The 22,500-nt window shown below is 43.9% G+C and overlaps 3 protein-coding genes across 4 annotated transcripts in view; all 3 read left to right on the plus strand.

Annotated features, from left to right (window-relative positions):
- Positions 1–2,160, plus strand: part of rorcb (RAR-related orphan receptor C b) — a gene marked incomplete at its 5' end in the record, with an annotated part of 11,824 nt that extends 9,664 nt beyond the window's left edge. For both annotated transcript variants that reach the window (XM_080858822.1, XM_080858821.1), the window contains 2 exons: positions 316–428; positions 938–2,160. In XM_080858822.1, the coding sequence (XP_080714948.1) occupies positions 316–428; positions 938–1,099 (275 nt within the window). In that variant the 3' untranslated portion in view covers positions 1,100–2,160. The remainder of the gene's footprint in view (positions 1–315; positions 429–937) is intronic.
- Positions 2,161–4,504: 2,344 nt separating this feature from the next.
- On the plus strand, positions 4,505–17,753 carry sh3gl1a (SH3-domain GRB2-like 1a; the record flags this gene model as incomplete). Its single annotated transcript, XM_080858677.1, has 9 exons — positions 4,505–4,674; positions 7,668–7,736; positions 8,548–8,620; positions 9,071–9,214; positions 10,301–10,434; positions 10,774–10,932; positions 13,643–13,746; positions 14,161–14,303; positions 17,560–17,753. Exons 1-9 carry the CDS (start codon positions 4,630–4,632, stop codon positions 17,751–17,753), a joined length of 1,065 nt encoding a protein of 354 aa, XP_080714803.1. The 5' UTR covers positions 4,505–4,629.
- A 3,702-nt stretch (positions 17,754–21,455) lies between these two features.
- Positions 21,456–22,500, plus strand: part of stap2a (signal transducing adaptor family member 2a) — a gene marked incomplete at its 3' end in the record, with an annotated part of 9,277 nt that continues 8,232 nt past the window's right edge. The window contains exon 1 of the mRNA XM_080858842.1: positions 21,456–21,560. Within this exon, the coding sequence (XP_080714968.1) occupies positions 21,459–21,560 (102 nt within the window). The 5' untranslated portion in view covers positions 21,456–21,458. The remainder of the gene's footprint in view (positions 21,561–22,500) is intronic.

Below are 22,500 nucleotides of genomic sequence, written 5' to 3' on the forward strand. Positions count from 1 at the left end.
CCATGAACAGCATAAACTGTGACATGTATGAGACAGCATAAGACCATGATGAATGTCATTGCATCCAGGAACAGATATTGTATTGGGATAGAATAGGATAGGATAAGATAGGATAGGATAAACTTGTATTAATCCCGTGCAGGAAATTCAATTGCCAAAGCAGCAGGGAAGTGGGAATATGAATCAAGTATCTATCTATATACATTATCAAAAAAAAAAAAATAGTTTTTGTAATTGTATTGTTTGTCTATACTGAATTTGAAAAGAGTGTGTGAGGATGGTGTTTGAATGTACACTCTTCCTTGTGTCTTGTAGATCGGCCGTGGCTGACGGACACCCAGCAGGTGCATAAGCTGCAGGAGAAGGCCTACCTGGCACTGCAGCACAGTCTACACATGGCCGGAGCCTCTGCTGAGAAACTCGATAAGGTACGGCCCCTGTCATACCATAACTGGACAAAATGAGCAAGGGTTTGATGAGTACCTCTGCTGTTGGGTCATATAGGATATGGTAGTGCTAGCAGCATTAAGCTTTCGTAGGATGAAAATTTGAGAAACTCGATAAGGTACGGTCCCTGTCATACCATAACCGGACCACCCTTAACACTAGACTTGCATTCGATTATGTTCTTTGTCAGAGGCCTGCAAGAAGCCTAGTTTTTGTCTTGAATATGACACACACCCCATAGTGCCATGCTGTGGGTCTTCTGTGTACATCATGTGTATAAAATGAGCTAGGGTTTGATGAGTACCTCTGCTGTTAGGTCATATATGATATGGTAGTGCTAGCAGCATTAAGCTTTCGTAGGATGAAAATGAACTTTTGCCTTGCTTGAATCGAACCACTTCTATATTATGATGTCTTTTTAGAACATGACAGCATATGATGTGATAATTTCACATGCATTAATCTCTCTCTCTCCGTCTTTGTTTTTCAGATGGTTTCAAAGCTTCCCCACATGAAGTCCATCTGTAATCTTCACATTGACAAGCTGGAGTTTTTCCGCCTGCTTCACCCCGACACAGCGCACAGCTTCCCTCCTCTCTACCGAGAAGTGTTTGGCAGCGACATCACCTTCCCTGATTCCACCAACAGCTAAACACAAAGAGAAAAGAGAGAATGAGAAAAAAAGAGAAAAAGGCAGGGTTAGGGAAAAGAGAGTATGACAGAGAGGTAGTGTTTGGAGAACAGGGGAAGTAAAAACAATAAAAGACTTTCAATTGAGTGAAACTCAGCTTACCAGCAACAGTTCTGCGACAATCAAGCACTTCTTCACTGTCAAAAACCCCTTCTGTCCATGCCTCTCTTGTCTGTCTGTCTGTCCCAGCACCAACCACTGTGACAGGGGGCCAACACCGTATCCATCAACGTGTCTAACAGTCCCACAGAACACACACAGGGCATAGGACATTTGAATTGTGTAGTCCATCCCTTCTTTTCTACCTGAGACCAGCTCTCTCCAGACGGGACAGACCTCAGTCCTCCTCCCCCATCAGTTTGCTCATGAATGTAATCCCCAAGCAGTAGCACTTTTCCCACAGGGAGACCGAATGTACAGACTCTACGTTTGGCCCTGTGAACCCTGAACCCAATGAACCCTGTTGGGCAGATTATTTTAGCAGTCCAGACAATCGTTGAGTCTTCTGGACGCGGCGCTGGAACGTACTAATGTTACCGGTGCTGAGGGACCAAGAGCAGTAGAATTCCCTTTGTTACAAAACGGACAAACGGACAAAATAACAGAAAATATGACAATCTCTCACACACACACACACACACACACACACACACACACACACACACACACACACACACACACACACAAACATTGTCAGTCTCATGTGCCCCCATGTTCAAAGCACTTCTAATTCACTCATGTAGACTTTTGTACAGGCACTTGTTCATTCAGTGTTTGGTGCTGTTTGTATGTTTCATCTTTTTTTAAATGCAATGGAAAACCTCAGTCCCATGTCCCTTTACCCTCAAAATGCCACTTAGAGAAAGAGTGAGAAATATTATTATGTTTGTTTAATTTATACATACATTTATAAATGATTATTTTAAAGAATGTATATAAATGAATATATATTAAGAGAAACCGAGGGAGAGAGAGAAGGAATGAGGCAAAATAGTGATAGAGAGAGAGAGAGAGAGAGAGAGAGAGAGAGAGAGAGAGAGAGAGAGAGAGAGAGAGAGAGAGAGAGAGAGAGAGAGAGAGAGAGAGAGAGAGATCCAAAACAGGGTGTTCACCTGTCAGTTGGCCTCAGGTTCCAGGGGAACATGATGTAACAATGAGGCGTGACAGGACAAACAAACAACAGATGTGGAAAAGAAGAGAGCTGAATTTCTCTGAGGAAACTGTCCAAAGAGACTTCTGAGGACCTCTTGGAAAGTTGTGATTTTGTCGCCATGTTGAACTTGGCTCTCAGGGTTTTCCTCTCGACAGTTTGCAGACTCTGCCCCCCCAGAACCTTCCTGAGAGATTCTCTAGCAGAGTCACTGAGAAGGCCGACTGGAGAAGGAGTTTGATGTGTTGGGCAGGCCTCCTCTGTTTAAAGTTTTTTTGTACATTGAAGGCGAAGGGATCAGTGTTGCCTGAGGCAATGTGTGGACTCATGAACTGCATCTGAAGCAGAAACGAGGGCAGCCTGACCTGGATGGACAATCATGGTGTCACACCTTCAAAGGATCTGAGCGGAAGAGGAACTCTGCTTGGAAAAAAAAGCATTTATATTCGTTCGTGGTTTCAAAAAACAATGTTATACTAACCTTCGATCTACAGGAGTTAGGACACAAATATACTCCTGTTCAGCCCCCACCACCTGACTGGGCCAGGACTCCACCGTGGAAAGGTTTTCAATGTAATATTTTGTAAATTGTGGCTCCTCTCTCCTTTAGCCTGTTTGACCACTTCCTGTCTCTCCGTCCTGTGGTTCTTTTACATGTACTTCAGCACAACTCTGCCCCCCCCTCATGTACTTCAGCACAACTCAGAGTTGACAGAGATCTCAGCCCCCCCCCCCCCCCCCACTTTGCTAGTCTATCAGCAGCACCCTATGGAACACATTACAGCACTATTTTAATGTAGCGGAAAGGAGTAGGGCAGAACAGCTTTTAATGCTGATGTATTGGTGCAGTAATACATTATGTTTCCTGTATTATGTCCAACAGAAGCTAAATATTCCATCATGGGACATTTTGAGAGTATTGACATTAAAAACTTTCACAAGCAACTCTAACAGAATGCTAAGTACCTGAATCTGATTGTAAATACTGATAGCGAAGTTGCCATTACTTTGTATTATCCATCTGACAAAATCTGCCATGGGCCTTGGAAGTTCGCTGTCAATGTTGTAAGATCCTCGTCTCTGACGGTCTGAGTAAGAACACAGCACAGTGTGTCTGGCACCTCAGTTCCTCCATAGGGCACCTTTTTGTGTGTTTTTTGGGAAATGTGAATATTCTGCATCAAATAAAGCATCAACCAAACGTAGACACTCAGGGAGATAGCTGGTCTCTGTTCCACCAGGCGTCACGTATCTACTCCACACCTTGCACCGAGTAGGAGACCCTTTATCCTCGATCACTGTGTCCAGTAGCTATATATATATATATATATATTTTTTTTTGTGAATGTCAATCACAAAGTGTCAAAGACCTTTCCTCTTTTTTCTGCATATATTACAGGATCTTTGAGCCTGAATTGTATAAGACATAGGATACTTTAAAACAAATAAAAAAAAATCAATGAATAAAGATGAATGACTTGAGTTTTATTCTTAAAAGTGAATGTTGGTGTTCGTGGTGAAATCATTTTTATTAATATTCTGACTAAATCTACATCCTTTTTGCAAAAAAAAAAAAAGTAGCAATTCTGTCCTATTTTGTTCCATGCAGATTTATCAGGTTTTTAGTAGGCTTAGTTGGCGGTATGCCTGCTGTTATGCTTTTCTAAATGCATAGGTAATTATTATTATTGCTGTTTGGAGTCTTCTGTGGCCGCAGCTTTTAGCCTGTTGGTGACTTCGGTGAAAAAGTAACTTGATTGCACAGTTAATTCTAGCATTTAAAAATGCAAAGGATCCAGCGAGATGTAATCTTCCATGGCAAGAACAGGTTCTGTCAGAGCCAGAGGTATGTATTGCGAAAGGATTTACAGCCTTCGTGATTTTTTTGTACTACCAGAAATAAACCGTATACTATTTCAGTAAACTTGCTTGACGTTCAGAAAAATGTGTAGCCTATCCATAGGCTTCCACTCACAGCTCTCCTCACAGTCAGATTAAACAAACGATACTGGCAGTATCTGCAGACTACAATCTATGTGCACAATCACAGCAACAACTTCAAATGGTGTTTATACCCAGCAGTTCTTTCTATGACTGTTTCAGGTGTTTCGTAAAACAAACTAATTTAAGTGACCCGGAAGTGTCTTTTTGTTTTTCCTCTCGGAACCGTAACTTCATTTACTTGGCGCTGAAGTTGAGGAGATCAAATACGGCGAAGAAGTGGTCAATTTTGTCGAAGAAGTTGTGAACGTTGCAAAACAGTCGACCTGGCAAGCACGGACTTGGCTTTCTACAAGTAATCTGGCAACACGTACAGTGAAGTTTAACAACTTTAGCGAAGATGTCTGTGGCTGGCTTGAAGAAACAGTTTTATAAAGCAAGTCAGGTGAGAAAAATAAGTTTTCAACATTACACTGTCGACAGTATCCTAGGCAATGAGTAAGTAAACATGTCATTTAACTTTACACGTATAACACACCTTATACTTTTTTAAACATAAAGTTAGTGAATCAGCAAGTTAGGAAGTAAGTTAGCGGTAAATCAGCGATAAACAGCAATCACCTATCATGCTAACTTAAAATCAGTTCGAGGTCTGTTCATTAACTGCAGACTTTGTAATTTTATAAAGAAACTTTAGAAGGTCAAAGCATAAGATTTGTCAAAACTGCTTTGCGATCAAAAAGATAGGGTGGCTCACTGGCTACTCAACTTAAGTCCGATTGGTCCGTCGTTCAACTTCTGTATATTTATTTATTTATTTATTTAACTTCTTGGCTGAAAAATACGCTATCTTTAGGTGCTCAGCGCCTCTTATGATGATACTGTAACGTATGTCATTGTGATTTGAACCTTTCATTAACCTTTTATCTGTCGATAATTTGCTCTGATAACACGCTGTTCGTTTTGTCCCTGTATAGCTTAGTAAATGAACTGCATACATCAACACATTCATTACGGTAATTTACAGACGTGTAGCATGAGTTTGAAAGGGTACAAATTCAAGGTGCACATCTAACTGATATTTTGCACTCTTGTGTCGATGTGTTGGCTCTTGTCATGCAATAGGGGCCTGTTTTGAGACAACAAATAGAGTATGTCCAATGCTTTATCTCTCTCTGGCCTCCGTTCCTTGCTTGGGTGTTGGTCTTTCAGCTTTAAAGAATGACACATGAAAATGTCAAAGCTGTCAGACTAGATTCCGTTGTAATGTAATGCAATAGGCCTACCTGCCTGGTGAGAAAAGGAATTACTTAACATTCTCTCTCTCTCTCTCTCTCTCTCTCTCTCTCTCTCTCTCTCTCTCTCTCTCTCTCATACACACACACTCACTCACTCTCTTTTTTCTTTCTTGACACATTTCTGTTGGGATAGGTTTAGAGGTGGTTACATCAACACAGAGAGCCAACACTCATGCATAGTACCCTACCCTTAAACAGAAATGAATCTAATTAAACCAAAACATGTCTTAACACTACTAGGCCATAGGCTCATATGAAATTCCAGGTTTTGAGTTGTTTTTGTGAAGCGATCTATTTGCACCTAACCGGCCGGGGTCTGCTGAACAGCTGCGCTGAGTTATACTACGAGGGGTTACACAATGGAGTCAGTGTTTGAGTCAACTTTCTGTCAAGTGCACATGAGCAACTGTACTCCCGCAGATTGAGTCCAGGATGTGAGGTTGAAGGCCATAACAGGGTCTGCTCGATTGGCTGTGCTAATAAACATGCTCCTACACCAGTTATTATAGTTAGTTAGCTTTACGAGTGCATACGTAGTTTGAGTTCTTAGTTTAGTTTCAGTGCATTGTGAAGAAAGCCTTGATTTAAAGATGCTGAATAGGTTAGGAGGAAAGGGTGCATGATGTCAATTATGATTGATTTAATTCATTCTAGGTAGCCTACTTGTTATTAGACCAGTCTCTCTCTCTCTCTCTCTCTCTCTCTCTCTCTCTCTCTCTCTCTCTCTCTCTCTCTCTCTCTCTCTCTCTCGGGGGCGGGGGCCTGAAATTCCTGAGAATGGAAATAAATGAAAAATGCAACTTTGTAAACACTACTTTCATGTCTGGTTATATGATCGCTTGTGAAAGTTTTGTAAAAGGCTTGTAGTCAGTTCGTTGCTTGAAGATGTTGTGCACGTATTGAACAGAGTGGGTGCAGTCACTAGGCTAGCCTGGTGGAGAGGAAGTGCTATGTTTCCTCTATGCTGTGTGTGTGTGTGTGTGTGTGTGTGTGTGTGTGTGTGTTGGGGGGGGGGGGGGGGGGGGGTTGAGAGAGAGAGAGAGCCTGGGAGAGTCAGTTCTGCATATCTGAGGGAAAATTTTCTGATGAGGTCTGTGAAACGAAGAGGAGAGCTACTCAGAGGGAGCCATTTCAGAACTGTTGTAACGTCTCTAGCAGAACTGTTAAAAGTGCCTCTTGGAAAACTAATCAGTGCCAAAGCCCCACCGGTTTGACCTGTTTGTAATGCGAAAATATTATTAGTTACAATCTTTTCTTTTTTGAATGTCAAACTCGTGTACAGAGCTCAAGTCTGTCGTGATTTAATGGATCACAGACTATTTAGGGGGTTCAGTTAATCATCATATTTGCACATTCCTCTTGTAAATTAATCTAATTGTGTTGACACATTGATGAAGGCTTAGAAGACATGCATGACACGGTTATGCTAATTACTGAGATAGGTGACGGGAAGGCATCAGGAAGGTTTACCATTTGTTACTGGCATTACTGGACTTACCGGAAAACCGTATGAGGCATTAAGGTTAAACCGCTCCCCCAACCCTACGGTCATGCTGCCTTTCATTTCAATCCATATTGGATCAAAACAGGTTGCCTAGTGATTTCAACCACAGGCTTACTCAAAGAATTCAATCAAAGAATGTTGATCATAGAATTCATCAGGTTCAAGTGCATTGTTTGTTGGCATTGTTGCAGGACCCAATCAAGTAGAATCAGATCTCTGCCGTTTGGGGTTGGATTAAATAAAGAACTCCTTAAGATGGCAACATTTTCATCAGGTTCAACCATTTTATGGTTAAGATGGCAACATTTTCATCAGGTTCAACCATTTTATGGTTAAGATGGCAACATTTTATGGTTTAGATGGCAACATTTTCTCAGTTTCTGCATTTCCATGGTTTGACTGGACGCACTATTTTAATGTTTGTCACAAAAATAGTTGCAGTACTGATGAATGTAAACATGCACACTTGGTGCACTAGACACAGTTTCTTTATTATTCTTTAATAAAACCATTAAAATGGCAAAACTCTGAATGATACTGTATGACTCACTCCTCTCTCTCTCTCTCTCTCTCTCTCTCTCTCTCTCTCTCTCTCTCTCTCTCTCTCTCTCTCTCTCTCTCTCTGAACTCCTGTAGAAGGTGAGTGAGAAAGTGGGGGGTGCAGAAGGAACCAAACTCGATGAAGACTTTAAAGACCTTGAGAGGGTGAGTTGGTGACCCATGATAATTGGCCGCACCTCGTCCTACTGTTTTGATGATTTCCCAGATGTTGATACCATTCATAACAAAATAGCCACTAAACAGAATCGATATGGAACATTCTCTAAACATGTTATTGTTTATCATACTGTTAAGATACTGTTGACCAAGTTAAAACACACAGATCTTGATAGAGATTATTTCCAAACACTGTTAGTGACTTAAGAATTTAATAATCAAGTGCCTTTTATTAATATCTTCCTTGTATGAATTATGTGCATATGAAAGCAGGAGCATGGATTTTCTCTCTGTGTGTGTAACTAGAATATAAGGTGCCACTAAGTCTGCATATGAACGAGAGCATGTTTAGACCAGAGGAGATAAGAGAAGAACTGTGCTTCTGCCGACCTTGTGCAAAACTGCCATCCTTGCAAGACAGGGAGCCTCGGACGTGAGAAATCCACCACGTGATCATCCCTGCTGAAAGCTAAACTTCTGTCTATATAAACCTTGTGCGAAGAGTTTATCATGCCTTCACTGTCAGCCTCGGCTGGGAGGGGAGCCCAATTGCAATTGTTGTTGTTTGTCTGTCTAATAAATATACTTTCATGCAGCTCCGGAGTCCTGAACTAACTAGGGTGATTTTTCACCAATCAGATCTTTAATTAATTAATCTGATATAATAGCTAAGAGAGCTGCCATGGAGAGCTGGATTGACCAGTAAGCCCATGGCATTGTTGCAGGATCCAATGGAATAGAATCAAATCTCTGCTGTTTGGGGTTGGATTAAATAAGGAACTCCTTGTGTGTTAAACAGAAGGCAGACCTCACAAGCAAAGCCATTACGGATGTCCTCTCCAAAACCTCAGAGTTCCTCCAGCCTAATCCAGGTGAGATGATGAACTGCAGCAGCACTCTCCTCTCTTCTCTCCTCTTTTCTCTCTTCTCTCCCATTCTCTCTCATCCTCTCTTACCTCTTCTCTTCTCTCCCATCCTCTCTTACCTCCTCTCTTCTCTCCTCTCCCATCCTCTCCTCTCTTCTCTGTCATCCTCTCCTCTCCTCTCTCTCATCCTCTCCTGTCTCCCATCCTCTCCTGTCTCTCATCCTCTCCTCTCTCCTCTCCCATCCTCTCCTCTCTCCTCTCCCATCCTCTCTTACCTCTTCTCTTCTCTCCCATCCTCTCTTCTCTTCTCTCTTCTCTCCCATCCTCTCTAACCTCTTCTCTTCTCTCCCATCCTCTCTAACCTCTTCTCTTCCCTCCCATCCTCTCTATATCTCTTCTCTTCTCTCCCATCCTGTCTCTTACGTCCTCTTAACTCTTGATTATCTTGTGCCCCAGCATCCCGTGCAAAGCTCTCCATGATGAGCTCTGTGTCCAAGATCAGAGGACAGGCCCGCAGCACAGGCTACCCCCAGGCAGAGGGGCTTCTGGGAGAATGTATGATGAAATACGGGAACGAGATGGGGCCCAGCACCAACTTTGGTAAGCAAGACTGTTTTTCTTTTTTCATTTTATGCAGATCTTGTTTAAACAGTTGATTTAAATATCTAATAGCTGATTTCTTCTCAGTTCTCTCCACAATAGCACACGTTAGCGTTGCAGTAATTATCTTTTCCGTTTCAGCCTGAAGATTGCTTTTTGACTCAGATGGAGGGCAGTGCTTTAGCTCCTCACCTCTATAAGCCACATGTAGTGCAGGCTTATGCTCCTTCTTGACCACTGCATTCCTCCAAGAAATGCCATCTTGCATTTCAACCCCTAAACAAGGCACCGTGTCTCCTAACAAGTGTCTTCACAGAACACCTGGTCTCCTAGAAAGTGTCTTCTAAGAACACCTGGTCTCCTAACAAGTGTCTTCACAGAACACCTGGTCTCCTAACACCTCTAACATGCCTCCAGCACACCTCTTAGTGTGTACTTCTTTGCCTGATCTCCTTGCACTTTCTTATTGAATAGAATTACTCCTTAGTGTTAACTCCAAGGTCTCCTGCTGTACTGAACTTGAGTGTTGTTCCTCACTTGTAAATGGCTTTGGATGAAAGTGTACTTCAGTATCCTGGCAACCAGCTGCAGTTTGCTCCTAACATTTCAGTGTCCCACATTTTAGTTCTGTACTTTGTACCACAGCATTGTCTCAACTGTGTCTTATAACTTAAAGAAGCATTCCGGATCAATTGCTATCTGCTAACGATATGCTAGCGGCTAAAATTAACGAAATCTCTTGAAATGTGCTGACTTTGACATTATGACAAACTAGTTACTTAACAACTGTCCTAACACAGTCAAACATCAAGCAAGTGCAACACAAGACGAAGCAAGATGGCAAATTAGCTACTTACTAGTTCGGCAGACAGTAGAAAGCCGGGCGGCGTTGGACCCTGGTATAGCAATGGCACGGAGGCGATTCTCCATATTAAAAGTCATTGTAGCGCCACAATTTTTTTCAAGCTGTTATTTTAAGGTAAAACTGCTTATCCTAACCCTCCTCCTGAAGTATAATTGTTGCATACTGTTACTTTAAACTAGTTGAAGTGAAGCTTCATAACCTCCGTGACGGATGTATCTTAGGTGGGGCTCTCGTTGAGGTGGGCGAGTCGATGAGGAGATTGGCTGAAGTGAAGGACTCATTGGATATCGACGTCAAGCAGAACTTCATCGACCCTTTCCAGACCCTAGTGGACAAGGATCTGAAAGACATCCAGGTGCAGAGTTGGGCTGATGCATTGAACTTGGTTGACTTCATCTTTGTCTCATGTTGGGTTGTTTTGGGGATAAACCTTGAGGTAGGAAAAGTTATGATATAACAGAAAAAATTGAGAAAAAAAGAGATGCAGGTACAAAAAGTACATGGGGTAAAGATTGCAGATTGACATGCAGATTAAGGCCCTTGAGGTAGGAAAAGAAAAAAAGAGATTCATGTGCTATTCAATTTGCCCAGAAATGGTCCTTTACAAAAATGTCATGGTAAAACCCCCAAAAATGGTAAAGACTGCAGATTGACATGCAGGTAAAGGCCCTTCTCACCCCTCATATCCCGGCAGCAACACCTGAAGAAGATGGAGAGCAGGCGTCTGGACTTTGACTACAAGAAGAAGCGCCAAGGGAAGATCCCTGAGGAGGAGATCAGGCAGGCCATGGAGAAGTTTGAGGAGTCCCGCGAGGCAGCAGCGAGCAGCATGCACAACCTTCTGGAGACTGATGTAAGAACACACCTGTGTCACCACACACACACACACACACACACACACACACACACACACACACACACACACACACACACACACACACACACACACACACACGCACACACCTACACACAAACACCTACACACAAACACCTACACACACACACACACCTACACACACACACACACACCTACACACCTACACACACACACACACACACACATACACCTATACACACACACACACACACACAAACACTTACACTCCAGGGTGGAGTGTGGAGGTGGATGTACACCATGGAGCAGACCCCACTGCCCAGGTGCTAGTGCCGCCAGCCACTGACCACACACTCCCTCTCCTGAGCACAGAGGGGATCTACTGCTCACCACACACACACACACCTACCCACACCTACCCACACCTACACACACCTACACACACCTACACACACACACACACACACACACACATTTGGAAATATGGCATGTCTACATAGATTGTGTGAAAGTTGATGCTTTATGTTTTTGTTTTATTTTCCCGCCAAGCGTGTTAGCCTAAAAGACTTTTAGACTGAAGGATCCTAATGCAGTCCAGAACAGAGAGCGTTTAACTGCACGCGCAGACACACCGACCCCTGACCCCTCTGTCTACTTAAAGTTCAACATCAGGTTGTGCAGCTCAACAGGACAGTAATACAGGATGTGTCTGAGAAAATCCGGAACAGGGCCAGAGAAACTATTTAGATGTGGTTTTCAAGGGTTATCTCCCAGAAACACAGGAGAGGAGAAGTGGAAGCTTTGAAAATGAGGAAGTTATTAACTAGCAGCGTTATTTGACCCGATGAGGAGACCCTGATGAACATGAGCACAAACGATGAAACGCCACCTCATTGGACAGTATCTCATGGCCCACCTCATTGGACCTTATCTCAGGGCCCATCTCATTGGACCTTATCTCAGGGCCCATCTCATTGGACCTTATCTCAGGGCCCATCTCATTGGCCCTTATCTCAGGGCCCATCTCATTGGCCCTTATCTCATGGCCCATCTCATTGGACCTTATCTCATGGCCCATCTCATTGGACCTTATCTCAGGGCCCACCTCAGTGGACCTTATCTCATGGCCATATCTCGGCCATCACTGGTCCATCTTAGTACTGTGACTGGGCAGAAGCAGGCATTTGTGTGTGTGTGTGTGTGTGTGTGTGTGTGGCTGAATGACCTGCAGGTACTTCTCTTCATTGGAAGGGAATAGTGAGGGGGAAGTGGGTTTGTGCATCCATCAAGGCAGGAAACTGTTTCAGTCGCTGAGGTAATTAAAGCACCTCTCTGACTCCGTGTCATCGTCACGGATGAATGTTCTGGAAACACGAGGTTGCCTGAAGGCCAGAAGTGCAATGAATCATCAGTATGCTTTGGCACAGTCCACTGAGTGCTAAAGGATTTATTTTTGTCAGTTTCCTCTTCATCTGGTTTAATGGATATCAACTGGTTTCAGGTAGTTAATTGTTTTACTTTGGATCAAGTTGGCCTAATTTATGAAGAGGGTCCTTGATTTTTAATCGAGTCTGATGCTGGAATAGTGGGAACCAATCCAATCAGTGAAGACCCAGACAGCCGGCCTCACTAGAGTTCAACTGTTGCGCTATGTTCCATTTTCCCTACCTACCGTACCTACCGTACCTATACTTATACGCAGTACACAGTACACACTCACTAGGTACGCAGATTCTCAGCAGGTGAGTGCTGTTCCAAATCTAATACTGCGTGATGCACTTACCGGAAATTACGATCGCGACAAGCCCCGCGTTCGTCTTTTTCGAGCTGACCGGCTCTCCCTGGGTCCGCCTCTTCCGCTACGTTGACAAGATGGCGGCCGTTGAGAATGGACAGTGTACCCTGCTTCCACACTCAGCGTTTTGACCGTTATGAGTACAGATACGGGTCCTTTGGGTATACTTCTTTTCGACGCGGAAATGGGAAATCGGAAAACGGAACACCCTACATACTCACACTAAGGATGGTAGGTACGGTAGGTAGGGAAAATGGAACAGAGCGTTGGTCTCTGGAGCACTGGGACTATTTAGCATAGGGACTAGTTAGCATAGGGACTAGTTAGCATAGGGACTAGTTAGCACTGGGACTAGTTAGCATAGGGACTAGTTAGCATAGGGACTAGTTAGCACTGGGACTAGTTAGCATAGGGACTAGTTAGCATAGGGACTAGTTAGCACTGGGACTAGTTAGCATAGGGACTAGTTAGCATAGGGACTAGTTAGCACTGGGACTAGTTAGCACTGGGACTAGTTAGCATAGGGACTAGTTAGCATAGTGAGTATTTACATGAGGGACTAGTTAGCATATGGACTAGTTAGCATAGGGACTAGTTAGCACTAGGACTAGTTAGCATAGGGACTAGTTAGCACTGGGACTAGTTAGCATAGGGACTAGTTAGCATAGTGAGTATTTACATGAGGGACTCCTGATTTTAATGACCTCATCTGTTATATGATTAAACTATTGTGTTGTTGTAATGTTCAGGCCAGCAGTTTGATGTGTGAAGTAGGCAAGGGGTTGTGTGTGCAAAATTGAGTCTGACAGTCACTATTGCCTATTATCAAAGCCTTTGGTACCATTGTGTTTTTGTGTGTGTGTGTGTGTGTGTGTGTGTGTGTGTGTGTCTGTGTGTCTGTGTGTGTGTGTGTGTGTGTGTGTGTGTGTGCAGACTGAACAGGTCGGTCAGCTGGCAGCTCTGGTGGAGTCCCAGCTGCAGTATCACAGGCAAGCCACTCAGGTCCTGGAGGAACTCTCTGGAAGGATGACGGAAAGGTAACGCTCTCTATTTCTGTCTCACACACACACACACACACACACACACTCTCACACACGCCCTTTATTACACACACACACACACACTCTCACACACGCCCTTTATTACACACACACACACACACACACACTACACACGCACCTTATTACACACACACACACACACACACTCTCACACACGCACCTTATTACACACACACACACACACACACACTACACACGCCCTTTATTACACACACACACACACACACACTCTCACACACGCACCTTATTACACACGCACACACACACTCTCTCACACACACACACTCGCACACAGTGCTTGTGGACTTTAGTTCTCCATCTTATGCCTTGACCTCCAGTTCCCCCTTCATGTAAAGTGTGCCTTCCTTCCTTCTTTCGTCCGTGGCCCAGGGTGAATGAGGCCCAGTCCCAGCCCCGTCAGCCCCGTGCCCCTCGACCCAGGCCCGCCTACAGCTACTCCGATGAGGAGAACTCAAGCGGGGGCTTCACTCCAACCTCTGCACCGCCATCTTACACTCCGTCTTACACTGCAGGTAACTCCCCTCCACGGCCTCTCACACATTCAACAGCACAGGCCACAGCCTACTAGGCCAGTGGTAGTCAAAGGAGAGTCTGAGTACTGAGCAGATTACAGATTTACAGGATTATACCGTATGGGTACTGTTGTGTGTACTTCTGAGCAGATTACAGATTAACACACTGATAGTCAAAGGAGAATCTGAGTACTGTACTGTTGTGTGTACTTCTGAGCAGATTATAGATTAACACAGTGGTAGTCAAAGGAGAGTCTGAGTACTGTTGTGTACTCCTGAGCAGATTACAGATTAACACACTGATAGTCAAAGGAGAGTCTGAGTACTGTACTGTTGTGTGTACTTCTGAGCAGATTACAGATTAACACAGTGATAGTCAAAGGAGAATCTGAGTACTGTACTGTTGTGTGTACTTCTGAGCAGATTACAGATTTACTCAGTTGCACTTCCTGGTTCCAGTTCTCACTGACTAAAATGTTATTAAGAAATTTGATGTCAAGGGCAAGTGTGACCATTTAAGATATAACATACCTAGAAAGATTTAAACCCTCCACAATGTTGCTTTAACTGGTTATTGTAGTGTTGTTGTTGGCTTTTGACACAGAACAGCTATGAGTATGTACAATACTCATAGCTGTTCTGTGTGTGTGTGTGTGTGTGTGTGTGTGTGTGTGTGTGTGTGTGTGTGTGTGTGTGTGTGTGTGTGTGTGTGTGTGTGTGTTGGCTTTATTGTACATACTCATAGCTGTTGAAGCATGGCTCACCCTGCTTCTGTTCATTCAACTGCGGTTACTTTTGTTATAACAACAACAAAGTTTTCCTTCAGAGAGAAATCTACTTGCCCTTGGGTTAACCCTCTCCCATTACAGCATGCCTCCATAGAAAGAAACTCTCCTTGAATCCCTTATCTGTGACAGGAGGACGTGAGTGAACTTGAGTGCTAGTGTTCTTGGCTGAGGACACATTTGAAGTGTATTTATGTTTGTTTGTAGCAGCTCCTCCTTCCTACAACAGAGGCTCCCTGCGTCAGCGCTGTGAGTCCCCCCTCCCCCACCCCACCCACCCCCCCTCTGACACACGATGACAGTGAAGTGACAGCATGTCCTCATCAGGCAGGCAGTGACCGCAGGCTTGATCATCTACAGTCAATAAATGTTATAAATAAAAGATTGGATGAATCGTCTGAAAGAATGGCCACATTTCCACGATGATAAATTGCTGGATTGGCATGTCATCACTTACCATTTAAATGATCGTCCAGAATGAAGCGGAATTATATTATACATGCCTGTCTGATTAGGATCTGATGCAGTACTGGGGTGAAAAGGATTACTAAGCCTCTGTCTGTGTGTGTGTGTGTGTGTGTGTGTGTGTGTGTGTGTGTGTGTGTATGTGTGTGGGTGTGTGAGAGAGAGAGCCTCCTGACAGATTTTCATATCTGACAACCATTCAATTGATTGCATGACCAAGGTTCTTGCAAATATGTTACATCTCTCTCTCTCACACACACACACACACACACACACACACACACACACACACACACACACACACACAGGTTAATAGAATGGCACTCAAGTGCTGTAGTGGGAATAGCTGGCACCTCTCTAGTTCTTCCACTGGTGTGCGAACCATCTGACCCGACTTCCCCTGGGGCCTGGCTGCCTAGACCGGAGGAACTCAGCACACACACACACACACACACACACACACACACTGTGGATTGGATGGATCTGTGTTTCTTGTTGTTATAAAGATAGGGCACTTATTACTATTTTTTTTGTCTCCTATACTCCATATAGTTATAGGTTGATTTGAACTAGCTCTTCTGAATGAAGAATGAGGGCCCAATGTTTTTAAGTTCTCAGGTTTCAGATATGTGAAAGCTTTTCCACATGGGAAGGGTGGAGACAGTTTGACAAATTGCAGGAAAGGAAAATGGAAGGAAAAAGCAAAAAGAGGAGAGGAAACATCAGGCTCGCAGAGAAAGTCCAACCTGTGGAGTGAGTTTTCCATCGGGCCAATAGAAACTTGAGCTCTAGGAATTTGAAACCCAGACTGTAGACATTATCCACATATCTGAACATCTTCACAGTAGATTATAAAACAGTGGAGTCGGCAAAACACTGTGTGTGTGCGTGCGTGCGTGTGTGCGTCCACTCTCTGGTCTGCGTTTAGACCAGGCACTATGAAGACTTCATATGTGTGTCACTTGCCATATATCGCAGCATGACTGACTGGCGTTTAAAACTCTGCGTTGATTGGCTAGAGGGTGCTGTCAGTCACTGGCTTTACAGACCTGAGCTGTCCTTCACAAAGCCGTTTTGACTGGGGTAAACTCTTTCTAGTCATGCTCATTGCCCACCATCACACTGCTGTTGGCCTGAGCTAGCTGTCTGGTGACCCGTCACGGTGAAAAGAGCAAACAATCAGAATCAGAATCAGGTTTTATTGGCCAAGTAAGTTTGCACAAGCAAGGAATTTGACTTTGTAAACTGGCTCTCCGTGTGCTTACACAAAATATACATTACAACACAATACAAAACAAACACAATACAAAAACAAACTGATGTGCAATGGTCTATGAAGTTTAAGAAAGTATATACAGGAGCGGTGAATTGTTACAACAGTAGGGCAAAGAAGAAGTGGAGAGTGCAAGAAGTGCAGGGATAAATATATATGCTACTATGGGTTAGTTGTTAATCACCAGGAGAGATCCAGGTGACCAGGGGGAGATTGGAATGGCCTGTTCCCCCACCCCCCCACCGACAGCAGCTCTGTGTGTGTGTGTGTGTGTGTGTGTGTGTGTGTGTGTGTGTGTGTGTGTGTGTGTGTGTGTGTGTGTGTGTGTGTGTGTGTGTGTGTGTGTGTGTGTGTTCACCCACCCCCCACCGGCAGCAGCTCACTCCTGGTCTCCCTGCAGTGCCAAATGATGTGTACACAAAAAGTTTCAAGAAAGCCCTGCCCTGTTCGCAAACTAGTTGTTGACAGCCGTTTCCATCCTCTAGCAGCGCATCCCTGTTCTAAAACACTTCATTGGTGTGGGCACATCTGGAACTATCTTTCTTTCTCCCATTAACCAAACCTACTTGGCAAAAGGACTTCAAGCTCCATCACCTACCATGATCTGAACACATTCAAACTATTCATATTTGTGTTTTCTTCTTCTATCTCCCTGTTTGACTCTTTCCCTCTCCCACTCCTCCTTTCCATCCTGTCCTGCTCTCTCTCTGTCCTCTCCCCTGGTCTCCCATAGCGACGGAGCAGGCGTGCTGCAAGGCCCTGTATGACTTTGAGCCAGAGAATGCCGGCGAGCTGGGCTTTCAAGAGGGCGACGTCATCACACTGACCACCGTCATCGACGAGAACTGGTTTGAGGGCTCGCTGCGTGGCCAGTCGGGGTTGTTCCCCTGCAACTATGTGGAGGTGGTGGTGCCTCTGCAACACTAATAGAGAGCGAGGAGAGAGAGGAGGAGGAGGAGGAGGAGGAGGAGGAGTGGAGGAGGAGGTGCGTGAGCGGTGACTGAACACTTTGGCCAGTTTCAGAATGCTAAGATCCATCCTGTTATATCTGCACTTTGCCACCTCAAAGAAGAGAAAAAATTACAATTAACAATAATGTTGGTTGAAAAAATGCTTTAAAAAACAATCTTGGGGTGTTTAAGGGACTCGGGGTGAGTGTATTTGCACCAAAGCTAACCATTGCGTGTTAAAATGAACTAAATTATATAGTTTCCAAATGTCAACTGAAGTAGACCACCATATTTTAACATTGATTACTTTTATGGCTGCTATTATTTCTTGTTTGGCTTAGCAAACTTAATTTCCTGTCTCAAAATGGTTCTCAAAACACTTCTATTATGGATAAATCACACCAACCCCATCCTTTCATCAGAAATCCTCTTTTTTTTTGCAAATGACTACCTCCCTCTAGTGGTCATATTTAAAAGTACAGCAGAGACAACAGGAAGACCAACAGCAAGTGTCTGTAGTCATTAACACCGCTCCACTCTACTCTGTGTCTCAGTACACTGTACAGTTGCTACAGATGTTGTACTGTTGTTATTCTGTTTTCCAATGTTTTAACTTATGGAGAGAGATGGAATTTTTGAACCTAATAACAATTTTGGAGTGGTGGGAATGCCGGTCATTGGTCCCCAGAGTGACTAGCTCCTCTCTGAGTGCTGCCGTGGTTGTCTGCATCTAAAGCAATCTGACAGTCCCTGTGTGGCCTGTTTCTGTGTCTGTGTCTGTGTCTGTTTCTGTGTCTGTTTCTGTGTCTGTTTCTGTTTCTGTGTCTGTTTCTGTGTCTGTTTCTGTTTCTGTGTGGCCTGTGTCTGTTTCTGTGTCTGTTTCTGTGTCTGTGTGTGTGTCTGTGTCTCTGTGTCTGTGTCTGTTTCTGTTTCTGTGTCTGTGTCTGTTTCTGTTTCTGTGTCTGTTTCTGTGTCTGTTTCTGTTTCTGTGTGGCCTGTGTCTGTTTCTGTGTCTGTTTCTGTGTCTGTGTGTGTGTCTGTGTGTGTGTTTGTGTGTCTGTTTGTGTTTGTGTTTCTTCTCCTGCACGGCCAGTGCCTCAGAGGTCAGCTCTATCAGAACACAGGACAGGCAGGCTGAGTCACAGTACTGAGTCACAGTAGAGCAGCTGCTGTAGTTCAACACTCTCCTGTCCTCTCTCTCTCTCTCTCTCTCTCTCTCTCTCCTGTCCTCTCTCTCTCTCTCTCCTGTCTTTCTCTCTCTATCCTGTCCTCTCTCTCTCTCGCTCTCTCTATCCTGTCCTCTCTTTCTCCTGCCCTCTCTCTCTCCTGTCCTCTCTCTCTCTCTCTCTCTCTCTCTCTCTCTCTCTCTCTCTCTCTCTCCTGTCTTCTCTCTCTCTCTCTCTCTCTCCTGTCTTCTCTCTCTCCTGTCTTCTCGCTCTCTCTCTCTCTCTCTCTCTCTCTCTCTCTCTCCTGTCCTCTCTCTCTCTTCTTTCTCTCTCTCTCTCTGTCACTCTCTCTCTCTCTCTCCTGTCCTCTCTTTCTCCTGTCCTCTCTCTTTCTTTCTCTAGTTCTCTTATTTTTCTGCTCTTGTGATCAAGGAGGCACACCAAACCTAAGCACACAAAAAAAGCAAGGGAATAAATCAAAAGAATAGAAAAGGGAGATGATGGAGAAGAAAGGCAAAGAGATGATTTAAGAAAGCCAATGACTCATATCAGCATTTTTTGTTTATAAAAGACTGAGAGGAAATGGCCCCCGGGTGGATGTAGGACACAGGAGGACGCAGCTTTTTGGAGACTCGTTATGATGTTGGGATGTTTGAATGAATCACGTCTGCTATCAGTCAGCTCTCTCCCTCTCCCTCTCCCTCTCCCTCGATCTCTCTCTCTCTCCCTCTCTCTCTCTCTCTCTGCTATCAGTCAGCTCCCTTCTGCTGCAAATCCTGCCTGGATTATGGGTATGGGCCTCTCCCCCTCACAGCTCCTAGATTTGGGTTCTAATAAGCTTCATTGGCACAGCTCTAAGACGCTGATGCCAAAACAATGGCCTTGTGAAAATAATTAAAAATAAGTAAAATAATAAACACAAATAATATATTAGCGAATAAAAATGGAAAGTTAGTCCAACTTCAGGAAACCAAAACTCTACCCCCTATCTCTCTCTCTGTTAATTCAGTCATTTCTGGACACAAGTCAAACACCTGCCTTCTCAAAAGGGACACACTTAACCTAACCTAAATGTTTACATATGTCCCTGTTTTTTTTTTATTTTTAGATGTTTTATATATGTATGAACATTTCCGTAATGAAGTCATCGATAGTTTGTTATTGTATATTAGTCTTTTAAATGTGTTACATCTCGCAGAATGAAGCTTGCCTGCATGTTTCTGCATGCCATTTGGTAAAGGTCAGTTTAAGCAACGGTGCCGTTCTTTTCAACCACGCCATTTTAAAAAACATATAATAGTGCAGATTACGGGTCTTTAACTGGTTAATGGTTACACCACTCTTAATTGTAGCATGAAAGAGTCAATTTAAAGGGTCCTTTGTTAAAGATTGCTCTCATTAAACTATAGGCCTTCCAGGTGATTTGCGTTCTAATGTGAAAAGACAGAAAACCAGTCCTTTGTTGCATTGCTGCATCCCATGTATGACATAGACATGAATAGACATGAATAGATGAATAGATACATGTCTATGATGTATGACTCCACTACACCCTACTCTGGTACTTGCATGCTGATCCATGGGTGTTTGTATAGGTATTACACTACAGTGAGGAACACTCCTATCATTATTGAAACACACGTTAATGATATAACCCATATTTAAAACAGCCACATTTTGTATATGTACTGAGCATTCCATTTATACTTTTATTTATGGAAATATTCAATTGAAAATGTTATTCCTGTTACTAAGGTTCGTTTTCACTATACCTGTGGTAGGTGTTGGTTGCACAGATATTTGTACATTCTGTGAAATGTTTTTATTAATTGAATCAAGAAATAAATACAAATGTGCTAAAAAAAAAAAAAAGTCTTGGTTTTCTACCTGTTTACTTATCTGTTCGTTTATTCTGTTCAGGTTGTCACTCACGCTGACATCTTTTGCTTCAAAAAAACTGAATTCGCTGAAATGAATCCGTTTTTTTTTTTTTTTTTAAGCGGTTCACTGAACTATTCAGGCTTCTCAGGTTTAGGCGGATGCCAGTAGGCAGATCCCAGTAGGTTGATGTGTTGGTCTTGTTGCCCAGAATCGACACATTTGTTCATACGTACCTGTGCTTATCATACTCACGACTGTGTGACACTGACGCGTGACGTATTGTATTCACTGAATGGAAATCATTTACTAGACAGAAGTCAAGGGTGGGATGCCTTTTTTGTGTTTCATCTGAAGGTAAATAATTCGGAAAAACCTTCAGGTATTCACGAGGCTACACACAAGGTGCCGTCCCTGGATAATGTCTTTTTTGCGAGTGCCTGCCTTTGGTTTGTGTATGAGATTGAACAGACTGCCCTCTCAGCGCTGAACCCGCCTGCTATATCGCCATGCCCAGATGCGGGTAGGGAGGACACCGTTCGGATACCCCCGGTGATCTCTCATCAGAAAAAGGCGTGTCATTTCCCCAATCTCTGTAGCAGCCCCTTTGTCCTGTTAATCCGTTGCTGGCGATACATATGGCGGCTGCTCCAGCGAAGCAGCGAGCCGGGGGATCCAGAGCGCAATTGCCGCCGTGCTACTATGAGGGATACCTCGAGAAAAGAGGACCAAAAGAGAAGGTGAGTTACTTCGTTCCCGCATCTGTGTCGTCTGCATAGACCCGAAAGACAGATAACACTCCCGGTATGCTGAGCATTTATTCCACATGGTTCCGAACACTATCCGCGGTTAGCCTGCTGTGAGTTGTCTGCATAGGCGAGGCGGGCTTTAAACCGGCTGCCGGTTACAGATGAATGCCATATCAAGTCCCTGGCTGTTGCCGTGCTGATGGTCATCTTGCATCAATGAAATACTTTTATCTTACGGAGAAAAATAAAACATTCGTCTCTGACAGTAGCTAAGACACTTTCCATTAAAATTATTTTTTTGGAACTCAGTTGCTCTTTGTAATTGGACGGCATAACTCAGGCTGCATTCAAATTGAATGGTCAGATCGGTGCAATTAATTGATGTCGAACTGCAATCTGTCATGTTCGCCTCAGCTTCATTTCTGACCATTTCAGTGACTCTGCCAGTGAAAGGCTGGCACTGTCTGAGCCTCCTTGTCAATGGAACAATCGGGCGTATTGTAGCCCAAATTCTCTGCTGCTGAGAAAATTTGTTCTGACATGCCTCGGGTATATTTGTGTCTTAGCGCCCTGTTCAGTGCCGAGTCTGCGGGCTACAAGGAGAGGCGTAAGGTTGACGTGACTGGATCACCTGAACCACTGCAATCATACTCAAGTGTGTTGGACTGCGTCACGCATGGGATCTTTTGAAGCTTGAAGCGAACCAACCCATTTTATTTCCTCGTAAATGTAGAAATTGTTAACCTTACACGCAGTGTCATGACACTCGCTGATCTGACAGACTGAACACGTTTTTGCTTAAGCACAACTGAGTGAGTGAGGCTTGTGAAGGAGAACCATTTCACAGAGCTCGACACACTCGCACAAAAACACACAACTGATATTGGGGCAAAGGGGGCTCAGGTGCGGGGTGTGTATGGAGGCTGGGGTG

This window comes from Sprattus sprattus (assembly GCF_963457725.1).
Source record: "Sprattus sprattus genome assembly, chromosome: 20".
Taxonomy (NCBI): Eukaryota; Metazoa; Chordata; class Actinopteri; order Clupeiformes; family Clupeidae; genus Sprattus; species Sprattus sprattus.